This window comes from Podarcis vaucheri (genome assembly GCF_965113315.1).
Source record: "Podarcis vaucheri genome assembly, chromosome: 3".
In the NCBI taxonomy this organism is placed as follows: domain Eukaryota; kingdom Metazoa; phylum Chordata; class Lepidosauria; order Squamata; family Lacertidae; genus Podarcis; species Podarcis vaucheri.
Genome location: NC_138761.1, coordinates 63,317,268 through 63,329,861, shown reverse-complemented (window position 1 = coordinate 63,329,861; position 12,594 = coordinate 63,317,268). Strand labels below are relative to the sequence as shown.

Sequence of the window (12,594 nt, the reverse complement as noted above, 5' to 3'; positions counted from 1 at the left end):
AGTCCGCAACTAGAGCAGCACTTCTGTGCAAGCGCAGAGTGCGTGCGATAGAGCGCTTCTGCGCATGTGTGAAGCACGCAGAACGCTTCTGCGCGTGCGACGAAACCCGGAAGTATACACTTACAGGTTTGCTGTGTTCACAAGCCGAAAAGACGCAACATGAACCTAACACAACACAAGGTATGACTGTACTATCCCTAGTGTGTTGCTCACAACTCCCCCACCCCGAAGGAGGAGGCTACTTATTAAAGAACTGGGTAGTTTTGGGAAAGACATTTGGGCAGATTCAGTTCCTTCAAGAATTTTATATGTGCAAAGGCTGCATATATGTCCATGGTCTGAATATTTCATTTATACATTGTCTTTCACATAAAACCAAGCAGTTTACTATTTTATTTCTCTGAAAACCACAAATCACATTTCTTCCCCTTTATCTCAATAAAGAAACAATTTCACTAGAATTCCAGACTGGTGTAAGTCCAGAACTAAAAAGCCAGCTGGCACTTAGTAATTTCTGCTGGCACACTGATAAGCAAAGCAGATGGATCTGTATGGAACCGATTCCAAGTGGCCGGATGGGGGGGGCAGCATCCAGACTAGAAAAAAAAGAAAAAGGTAGAACAGCATATAGGAGCTGTCATTGTTCTGGCAGATGTGCGGAAGTAGGTAAAGAATGAAAACCTACTGGCAAGCATTTGTATGTCTGAAATGATCAGCTTCGCTAAATTCAGGTTGACTTCTTGGCCTAACTGTTCATGAGACTCAGGAGAAAGAAATTAGAAGCAGAGGCTATCTTTCATACAGCAGTCATTCTAGCACAAGATCTCAGTGGAATTTCAAAGCTTGTTTTGCTCACCAGGGACACTGCTAACAAGACCCGGGGGGCCAAGTCTACATGAAATAAATTTGCAAATGCTAATTCAGACCATCTTTCAGGTAAAGGTACCCCTGACCGTTAGGTCCAGTTGTGGACTACTCTGGGGTTGTGGCGCTCATCTTGCTTTACTGGCTGAGGGAGCTGGCATTTGTCTGCAGACAGCTTCTGGGTCATGTGGCCAGCATGACTAAGTCACTTCTGGCAAACCAGAGCAGCGCACGGAAATGCCGTTTACCTTGCTGCCAGAGAGGTACCTATTTATCTACTTGCACTTTGCTGTGCTTTTGAACTGCTAGGTGGGCAGGAGCTGGGACCGAACAACGGGTGCTAACTCCGTCGCAGGGATTCAAACCGCCAACCTTCTGATCAGCAAGCCCTAGGCTCAGTGGTTTGGACCACAGCGCTACCCGTGTATTTCAGGTAGAAAGAAGCAAATACTGGCTCTTGCCCAACCTTCAAATACCACCTGGGGACATAATGATAGCTCAGAAAACTCACTTCACAGCTTATTTCATGTTCCAAGATGCCCACCAAAAGGTGATGGCCTCACATGTTGCCTGAAGGAGAGAAAAAGTGCACATATGCAGTTGTACGACTGATGTGACACCGTTTACCTTGACATCTGACTTAGGCTGGAATTATCCAACCTGCCTCTCTTGACTTTAAACCTAGCTAGAGCCAGCAGCTAAAGGTATGGTGGTGGTGAGGAAAGAACAAGTAGATTGTAGCAGAACATAAATGCACATTCAGGACCTTCATAACCTCTCATCTGTCAAAGTCTACACCTATCAGTACTCTGCTAAAATATATTTAAATTCTTCTCTGTTTTATCATTTGAATTGATATGACCTGCCAGCAGCTTGTGTTCTGTTCCTAATGGGACTGTTGTTGCATAGAATCTGCCTAGCTACAAGCATCTCTACCGCATCGTATCCTACTGATCCATATGACGGGTTGGAAATTAATTATGACATTTGAAAGTGACATTTAGAATCTATCAACAATGCATGCTATGGAAGAATAGACCAGCTGGCAACACAAACTAGATTCTGCAGCTATCTGTATCATAACAGGACTTCAAAATACAATTCTCACTTAGATCCTGATGAAGGTTCTATTTTTGTAACACCGTCTAAATAAGGCAAGCATCAGCCATTGAGCCACACAAGAAGGCATCTGACTTGGAACAGGACCCATTTCTGCAGATAAAACCCCCTTATATCATCTGCAAAAAGGAGTTATCACAAGGACTGTTCCATGTCAAGCTTAGTTTTAAAAAGATGCTAGAGAGAAACACCGCGGCAGCTTTTGGACTGTTGCTAAAAAACAGCCAGCATGGACTATAAAGCAGGTTCATGAACTTTATCAATAATACAGTTCAGTGTAGTTTTGGAAATGGAAACCCTTTTACTTTTTTTTCCTGAGTCAGGAATTCCAACAGATGTACTGCCAGAGCAGATTAACTGAAATATGTTTGGTTTAACGGAATTTAGCTGATTTTGCCAATTTTATCCGTGTGTGTGTGTGTGTGTGTGTACCTAAGAGGTTTACATAAAAACAATAAAAATGCAACAACATTTAATAAAATTTACCAGAAAAAAACCTTTTAAAAAATGAAACAAAATGTTACAAATAAAACAGAGGCGCAAACAAACAAAACCATTAGAGTCAAGCGTTCAGGAAAGCTTGAGTAGGCAAGTAGGTTTTTAAGAGATGCTTATTCTTCTTCCATCATTACATTCCCAAAGGCAACAGGAAATTAGTTGTCCACAGAACAGTTTACATGCAAATGGCATAACTCAACTATATATATATCAATTCTGCAAACTAACTGACTTTGATGTACATGTGAGAACCAAGCATGCAGCCAGGACTCTGCCACATGGCTAAGAAGAAGTTCACCTTTTTGGTTACAAGAGTTCCTGCTGTTTCCAAAATAGCTCTTTGTACCACTATCACAATCTTTCAGATGTAACATCTCTTCATCTCTGTTCAAACATAGAGCCCCCCCCCAGGCTTATCACAGAGTGCTGTCCATTTGAGACTAAAACTGTCAAGCATTATTCAATAGATTCCAGTGAAAGCTACTGCTTACACACTGGCCACCTTTTTGGCCCAAATGTATTCAAGTGAAGAGAAAGTGACAGCCAATGGCAGATTCCTTTTTCAAATCACATCACACAGGAAGACACTCCTCTAGAATTTTCTGCAACAGAATTGTTAGGTTGGTCCTGCTCAGAACAATTTAAGAAGGATATTGACAAGCCCAAACATGATGATCAAGGGTCTAGAAACCAAACCTTATGAGGAAAGGTTGAGAGAGTTGAATATGTTTAGCCTGGAAAAGAGGAGACTGAGAGGAGATACGATGGCCTTCTTCAAATATCTAAAGGGCTGTCACATGGAAGACGGAGCAAGTTTGTCTTCTCCTGTTCCGGAGGGTAGGACTTGAACCAACAGATTCAAGTTAAGAAAGGAAATTCTGACTAAATATCAGAAAGAGCTTTCTGACAATAAGAGCTTGCAGCAGAACATAATCCCTCGGAAGGTGGTGGACTCTCCTTCATTGGATATTTTTAAGTAGAGGTTGGGTGGTCATCTGTCATGGATGCTTTAGTTGAGATTCTTGCATAGCAGGATGCAAGCATAGCAGCATATATGACCCTCGGGATCCCTTCCAACTCTACAGTTCTGTGATTCTATGAAATGACTTGGACAGAAAGCCATAAATAGTTTTGTGGGTATTTTCTTTTTCAAAATCTATTTCGATTAACAGCAAAAGGGTCAGGCACAGGCCTTTCTTTTCTGTCTTTCAGCTTGCAAAATGTAGAGATAAGCAGGCATGACTGAAGCAATCGCGATTTATCATCCACAAGTGTACTAAGATTACATCCCCGTAGAAATCCAAATTAGCCCAAGACAAATGGAGATAATCACATTGAGCGCTCCCCAGTGACAGCCTGTTAACAAATATCATTTGTAATGCCTGTTTCAGCTTCATGCCACTGGAAAGCCTGTTGGATTCCCTGAGTCATGCTGATAGCATCTTTTCAACCACTTTCCTTGAATTTTCTCCTTTAGAGAATGGTGAGAGAATAAGATAAAGGATGTGCTCAAATATGGTAATGTATTATACTTTCAACTTGGATTTCCAAGGTGTTCCTTCTCTTCTCTAATCTTGGGATTTTTTTTATTTTAAGCATTCAATCAGCTTGTCTACGATACTGAACAAGGGATGCAAATCACACAGCAGCTGTGTTGTTGAAACAAAACAAATGTGTGCACATTTAAACCAACACATTCTAAATATTCTTTGTAGAAAAAGGAACAGTAGACAGGAGCTAGAAATGCACTGCATACAAGACTAAACAAAACCGTGCCATTTCTCCTGACAGAAGGAAGAGGTAGCAGCTGCTACAACTAGCAGCTTATCCCATTCTACCAGTAGGGTCCAACATCTTACTGAGGTTTTCCTCAAAGATCATTTCAGACCACAGATGCTCTTTTCATGTATAACTAGTTTGTGCAACACAGCTCTGCTAACTTGAGATTCCTAGCCATTCTCTCCAAGCATGTACTTTTGTAAGCAACTATTATCATGTGAGGTGAGAGAATACAGAGCACAGACATTTCCACTTAGGAAAATTTTCCATACTATAATTATGCAGAAGCGGAGGACTGTGAACAAGCAGGGGTTACAGCAAAGCAAACTGGAGACACTATGAACTGGGAGGTTATCTCCTGTGCACGACAGTTTACAGCTAGTCCTAGATGGAGTGGCACTCCATTTTAAAGACCAGTCCCACAAGCTCGGGGGACAGCGGGGAGGCGGAGTGCGCCTTCCCGTTGCTCCCTGACCTGCTCTTTGGACTGGCGGTGGGGGAAAGCAGCGCTCCCCCCCCCACCAGCCCCAAAGAGCAGGTCGAAAGGAACCCAAAGGCTCTTCGGGTGAACGCACCTTGAACGCACAGAACGCACCTTGTTTTAGAGGGGGAGAACAAGAAAAAAATTTTTTTCCTGTTCTCCCCCTCCTATGGTCCAGTGTGTCCTATGGTCCAGTGCGTCCAATAGAGCAAAAAATACGGTAGCTCCTAGCTTTCAAATCTCAGTTTCTAACACTGTGCAGGTCAAAACTATTGAATCTAGTTAATTTTTTTTTCTTACATACTTCACAGCCAGCAGAATACTTTTGTAGTAAATGCACAACAGTAGTTCAATAGATTCCATTTCTCAGCATGGAACCAGCAACTATTATGTATAAATATATTCTTTAAGATTTTCATTGCATAGGACTCCTCGCAATTCTTCAGAAGAGCATTTGAAAGACAGACATTTTCCAAAGCCAAGTGCGTATGAACTGTGAATGGCTTCAAATAGTTAAAAACCATAAAGAATAAATGGGTATAGCTACCAGCGCTAGCAAACAGTCTTGATTTTATTTTCTCCCTTGGAAACAAGGCAGCCTTGCTTAACCATGCTGCCTCTTGCCTATCTTTTATTTCATTATTCTGAATTGATATAAATTTCACATCTCAGCATCAACATAAATCCAGGGCTAAAACTGTTACTCATATTAAATGGTTCCCTTTTGCTTAACAGGCCATTAATTGAACATATGATTAATATATAAAACAAGTAATCTTCTCAGCAGAAATTAACCACCAGCGAGGGATGACCCATATTTCTCATCAACATATTGATCCAATGAATCATAGGAAAAACAAAGCCTGAGCAATAACATGTTATTCTCTGTATAAGATTAGGGAAACATGTAGGAAGGTCTGCTGATTTATCTTTTAATTTGTTTATTTTACATGCTAACCAGATGTCTTCTGGGATTTAATTCAAACACTTAAAGCATTGCTTCCTAAGCTATGTCTGGAACCAGGACAGTATAGAAACACATCTCCAACCTTAGTCTACAAAACCAGTGCGCCAATAAGCTGGGATAACTAATGAATCACCACAGATACTGGGGCCCTGCAGCAACAAAAGCAATGGTATATATGAATGAACTGATGATGGAGAATCAATATTTACTGAAAACAAAAGAGCCTGCAAATTTTACATATATAGGTCTGAAACCGACCTCTGCTGCATTTTTATTAAATGGGAAATTGCAGCAAGGTTAAAATTAAAACCTTATGCAAGCAGGAACAAGCATAAAAGCTAGCTATTATCTTGTATTTTACATTGTTTCTATGGTTATTGATTAGCCATCTTGCCTCAAAGGGAAGCTGTCATTGGCAACCTCTCCCCCTCTATGTGGCCCAATTGAACATACCTCCATATCACCCAAAAACGTATGATTTAAAATAAAAAAACCCACTTTTGAGAAGAAAGGACAGAAGCAGTATGCACTCTGACAAATATATATTTACTGACCTAATATATTTGTTCAGAACTTTACACCTGAACTCTAAAATCAGAATATTCCAATGTCAAGTTTAACCTGTTTTGTTTGATTCCACATGTTCCATATATCAGAGATTGTCCTGAAACTTGTAATCAGCAGGATGGGTTCAATCTCATTTCTAGGATGGCTCTTCAGACTTTCTTTTCCAGCCTCCTCTTCAGCTACAGTTGGAACTTGTGATGATATTATTGTGTATGGCTGAAACCAACTAGAGCTGCATGTTGCATAAATAAGTTTTATGGAGACCACTTTACAGCAGGAAGAGTATAATCATCTGAAACACTGGTGTGATGTTTTCTTCCCTCTTGTTTAGTTCCTTGATAAAAGTACAAGAGGTCACAGGGCTGTGAAAGTAGGCAGATGCAAGCAGGCACATAGTTTTACTGCTAAAGAAAAAAATCTGTAATGATATGGTGTGTTATTATTGTCAACTTCCTACCTCTTAGTACCGACTTCAGGTTCAGCTTGGCTTGGCGGTGCAGATCCTCTACACAGGGTGGCCTTGAGGTGGGTAGAAACACGTTCTCTTGTTGATGCCAGGGTGCAGTGTAATGGACTGTCCATCTGCTCTCTTCATCTAGATTGGAGACAGCTGTAAATAAGAGAGAGTCAAATTAAAAAGGGATGCTGCTATTAACCTGAAGTTATGCTCTACAACAGGAGTGGGGGAGAATTTTGCTCTGCCGGATCAGATATCAGCCCCCTCCCCATGGCCTATGTTTAGCTGATGGGTAGGATAACACACCTGTCAATCATCTGATGTCATAATGAGGAGAGGTGATTGACAGGTGGGCTCTCCTACCCCGCCTGTCAAAGGTTGTCTGTTGTTGGGGGGATGGGGAGAAGAATAAGTGACTTCAAAGCACCACACAAGGATTGCAAATAGCGCTGCTCATCAACAGGCTTTGATTCCTCATTCAGCTATGCGGAGAAACTTTAGTGCTTTATTTTTCTGCAGAAAATTTTATATTACGTAAGTTCATTAGTAACAATGAATGGGTGTCAACTGCAGATTCATTATTAGGCAGTTTCCAAGTTTTTAGCTTTGTTTCTTACATACAAGAAAAATAAACATGAAAATTAAGATCACTCTCTGAAGCATCAGGAAAAAATCATGGTGCAACTTACTCTAATTTGCATGTGAAAGTTTTCCAGAAACAATTCCATTTCTAATTTTCTCTGAAAGCTTGTATCACTGGATAAAAGACACTGGACCATACTGAAAGCTCTACAAAATACAAAGATCTCAGCATGACACATAGTAGGACTCCCTGAATGCATAGGAGGGAGGTGAATGCATAGGAGGGAGGATCACATGGACGACAGTGGTCCTTCAGATATCCTGGTCCCAATCCATTTAGGGATGTGTAGATGCGAACCAGAACTCTGAACTGTATTATAATCAGAAGCAAACTAAAAGCCAGTGCAGATGGAAGAGAAGTAGAATGAAATGATCTGTAAAGTAATAAATCAGTATTATAATTGCTTTTTGTACCAACTGAAGTTTCTGAATACAGTGGTACCTTGGGTTACAGACGCTTCAGGTTACAGACTCTGCTAACCCAGAAATATTACCTCAGGTTAAGAACTTTGCTTCAGGATGAGAACAGAAATCGGGCTCTAATGGCACAGCGGCAGCGGGAGGCTCCATTAGCTAAAGTGGTGCCTCAGGTTAAGAACAGTTTCAGGTTAAGAACGGACCTTCCGAACGAATTAAGTTCTTAACCGAGGTACCACTGTAATTTCCAAAGCCCATTTAGACTTTGTTAACAGTGATCCAATTTGGATAGCAACAGCATAGCGATGACACCTCAGTTCAGGGCAGCCCAACTTTTCATACCAAGCAGGTCACAAGAGTACTTCAACAGGGCACCCATGGACCATATACTGCCTTGTATCATGGGGGTGGGGGAGGCCAAAATTTGATGCCCAGTTCCACTCATTGCACTGTCTTCCCAAAGGAAGTTAAAAGGTGCCAGGCTCTGGGAAGGAGGTGCATGGCTCTCCTGCCCACCAGTGGAGAAGCAGCAGTGGCAGCTTCTGGCGCGATCTTGCCCACACCTCACAGTATCTTGCTGTGCCACGTGACCCAAGGAAGGGTTGCTTTGGTGGAAGCAGGGTAGGGTTACACTTTCCCGTTTCACCTCAGGTGGCGCAATAGGAAACATCACCCCAGATAATTTCTATAGGTTTTGTTTCTTATTTGTATAATGGGTTCTTACTTGTGGCCTGCTTGTACAAAAAAGGTGTGTAGTGGGTAACTTGTATGATAAAGGTATGAGGAAAGACTTAGAAGAGAAACGAAAAGGATGCTGCTAATATTGTAATTTAAGGAGAAAATTAATTAACTGGGGCATTTTGAGTACCACACTGAGAAAAGTGCAGTGTGGTACTCAAAATGCCCCAGTTAATTAATTTAAATAGGTCTCCCACTTAGTTGGAATATCACCCGCAATTTCTAAATCTAAATGCAGTAAGTAACCTGGGCTGCATTCCTAATGTTGCATGATTATATAGCAAACTGCAAAAACTGAACAGTGGTATTTTTGCTGCCTTCAGATGACATTTTGGTTTCTTGTGGAAGTTCTTCCTTTCTACCCTTATATTGTCCCATACCACCTAACAGAAATACCTGGAAATACCTGTGCCAAATTAAAGCACACATATGCTTACATCACCATGGTCAATTTTTAGTAGCATTTTTCTGTCGCGGCCATCAAGGAGGGGAGATCTGTATTATCCCCCAGGCAGGCAGTATTTGACCTTCAGCCTACATGATATTCTCTTTGCTCTTAGCTCTCCCAAGCACAAACCTTACATCTGTGCTTCCACGCCCCCACCCCAAGCACTTGTTAAGTTTATGTGAACTTACCTAAGACCGTAGTCACTACCTCACTGCCCTGCCTGATTTTCATTGCCTCTTAGTTGCTCATTACTGAGACCGTATCCCTTTATTGCCCTGAATTAAGAGATTTTTCAACTTTATTATTTGCCTTGTTAAAAGAGCACTACCTCTGCAAAGTCCAAACTGCTAAAAAAGAAACAGCAATGCCCTCAACATTTAGATATCAGGTAAGGGGGTTCTTAACCACATGTAGGATGACTCAAGATGAGAGGCACTTGCGAGACTGAGTCAATGTCTCCTGCTATTGCACACAATGGTCACAGAACATGCTCCTACACAATAAGAGTTCTGTATGCTAAAGAAGTATGGAGGGAAATACAAAAACATTTTATAATGGGGGGAAAACCATCGCCTTTTGCCACAGTGAGCCAACTATATGTACTAGTTCTTATCGTATTATGCTTGCTATATACATGCTATATCTAAGTCCCTCCTTTATTAAGAGCATGAACATGACATTGTTGCCCTTGGAGCTCATCAAGCACATCCTCAGCAGGATGTGCTTGAGGAACTCTTATGGGCACCTACATTCATTACACTGAAAATGATCAGGAACATTTCATGCGGCAAGGTAGATAATGCTGACATGATACAGGACTGTCTTTGCTGTCCTTCCTAATCAGAGGTCAAAGTCTAAAGATAATGAACAGAAAATGCAATCGTTCTCAGCCTTCCAGAAAAAAATTAAAGCTGTATTAAACTACTGCCAGGGATAAAATAACTTACAGGGAAGGTGACAGATGCTACATGCAGAATTATCTTGAGCCCCCCCCCCCCCGAAATAAGTACCTAGGACTCTAGGCTCTTAACCCAAAATTTTGTTTTGGGCAAGAGGAAGAGTATCGTTAACAGAAAATATGCATGCAGACTAGTAGCAACTTAAAGAAAGATCAGCTTGCTGTTCAAAACTGTTCCAATAATCATTCTGGGTGTTAGGAGAAAAAATGTTTTGTTGCAAGTTTGTGACAGTGCAATAAAGCAAAGGATCCAGACAGAGGTTTCTGCCTGTAGCTGGCTCTGAATGTCCACAATAGTTGGTGGAGCTGAGGGCTCAACAAGATTTTAGCTGGATAAACATTACAGCACACAAATCTACTACCTGAATCAAGTTACCTAAACAAAAGCTTTAAGCTCTGCAATGATTTTATTGCATGAAAGGGGCCCCTACTTTTCTCAGGAAGACCAAAGAAAATTAGCAGACTCGGGATTCAAAAGTTTACAACAACAAAAAGTGCAGGTGCTCAGCAGTTTCCTTTAAAGAAACTGCTTCTACACCCTCCAAAGTATGGCAACGTAAAAATGCTATGCAATTCAATAAATTAAAGCACATTACTTAAAATTTGTGCAACATGATTTAGCTTTTCTGCAAAATATCTAAACAGATTTTAAAGCCACGTTTACTTACTCTTTTTCTTGAAAAATTTGATTAACGATTTGAGCTTTGTATTGATAAACACCACCATTTCAGAAAAGCCTGCTGTGTTCCTGCAGTTTGGATCCCATAGAAAGCACGGGTACAATGCAAGAAACTAATTTCCAGAGCTTCCCCAACAGTCCTTGCAACCCTTACTAACTTTTTGCCTCCTGCTTCCACCCCTCCCCCCTTTTGTTTCTTCTTTAAGAGCAAGCTCAGAGTTGCAGGGAACGTCCTAGCGATTAGAAACCATTAACAGTCCTTGAACCTGAAAGCTTCCTTCTGAAACATAATGCGGGTGTCTGCAACAGCCAGTTACAACATAGAGAGCGTGGGGGGGGGGGGAGCCAATCTTTGTTCATGTTTGCATGGAAGCAAGATGGAGATTTCTGCTTCAGCATTCATTCATTCATGCGTGCATGTCTCCCTCTCTGTCCCCTCCCCCTAGCAAATAATCAACAGTTTCCCCCTCCCTTTCCTACCACGCCAGGTTGTACTCCACAAAGAAAGATGAGTAATTTTAAGTGATTTCCCTTGCCATTATTCTCAAAGAATCTTCAAAATCCTCCACAGGACACAATGTGAAGTGGATGCTTTCATGGTTATGCTTTGTATAACCCTCTCCGATGAATATACAGAATTTAACTTGCCTGGGACAGTGAGACTTTCAACTATTGCTTTCCAAACCTGCCCCCCTCTTTCCCAACATTTATGCTTAGCAAGCTCTTAAGGATTGCATTTTAATTGTTCCCAACATGCAGGGACGGGGGTTTCCTTCACATCACCTTGCTTTCGAGTCATACATCTCTTCCCCCCCCCTTTCCCACCATTAACCACAAATTTGGTGGCAAAGAAGAAGGGTAACAAACACCATCTTTCTTTCTTTCTTTCTTTCACATGCTTTGTTAAAGCTAACTTAAAGGAAGCTACAAAAAAGTACTTTAATTACTAAGCCTATATGGCTTAACACGTTACCTAGACATGTAAGTAAAAAAAAAATCTCTTTCACGGGCTAGGCAAAGAGCCTTTGTAATGAAAACATCTATCTCCTTCCATTAGAAATGATTTACAATATTTGGAGAGAAAAATGCTAACTACAGCATCAATGTGCTCAGCAGGGCATGCCTGCAACAGAATGCTGAGGCTCAAGAAGTCAGTCTGCCCTTTCAAAGGAAGGCTAAGCAATGTCTTGGCTTGACATTGAAAGGAATTCTCACTTCTCCAAAGAAACCCCAACAGCAGGGGCCGGCCTGCCCAGTCTTTTCCAAAGGAGGCCACATAGGTTCAGATCTATGGAGTAGCACATGCAGAAGGAGGTGCTCTTGGGAAACATTCCCAGCCTCAGTGGATTTTTCAAAAATCACTGGTACACAGAACAAAAAATAAATGCACAAACCTTTTCTACAAGAGGACATCTAGGAGAAATAAAAATAGTTCTGTTTGACAATGTTGTGTGTTCTGAAGGGTCTGAAAATTGAACAAAGTTTTGGCATTTAATGTCACAAACTACTTTTAGCATAAATTAATGGGAAGTTAGCTTCAGGAAGTGCACGCCTCAAAACCCACTGACTACCAAAGAGTATAAAAATGCTAAGGATGCAGTTATATACCTACTAACTGAGAAGACTCGATGGGGACTTCCATCTGAATAGACATGTATAGAAGTCAAACAATATAAAAGCACAAAGATTCATTGGCCCCTGTCACTAGCCTATGCAGCATAAAAAACGGGAACTTCATGCAGGTCTGAATATGTTTTTACCTTAAAGAAATGTAACATTCCATTAACTCAAAGGGTTCTAGTTAAACTTTGACAATCCACCACCTAATCAGTCAAAATAATGATAAAAAAACATATATATATATATATAAAAACAGCTGTATTTGTCTTTCCTCATTTATACGGAAGATTACCATCTAATCTTTGGCATGCAACTCCCTCTATGCTGAAGGAATACTTCATGAATAGTTTTCTCTGTACT

General features: G+C 41.0%; 1 protein-coding gene across 9 annotated transcripts in view; it reads right to left on the bottom strand.

Moving 5' to 3' along the window:
* The window catches only part of NHSL1 (NHS like 1), a 142,914-nt gene that overhangs the window by 31,857 nt on the left and 98,463 nt on the right, over positions 1 to 12,594 (bottom strand). For 8 of the 9 annotated variants that reach the window (XM_082215872.1, XM_082215871.1, XM_082215873.1 and 5 more), the window contains one exon: positions 6,733 to 6,885. In XM_082215872.1, the coding sequence (XP_082071998.1) occupies positions 6,733 to 6,885 (153 nt within the window). Of the gene's footprint in view, positions 1 to 6,732; positions 6,886 to 10,603; positions 10,829 to 12,594 lie in introns of those variants that run through there. The other variant, XM_082215877.1, reaches the window with a different exon arrangement.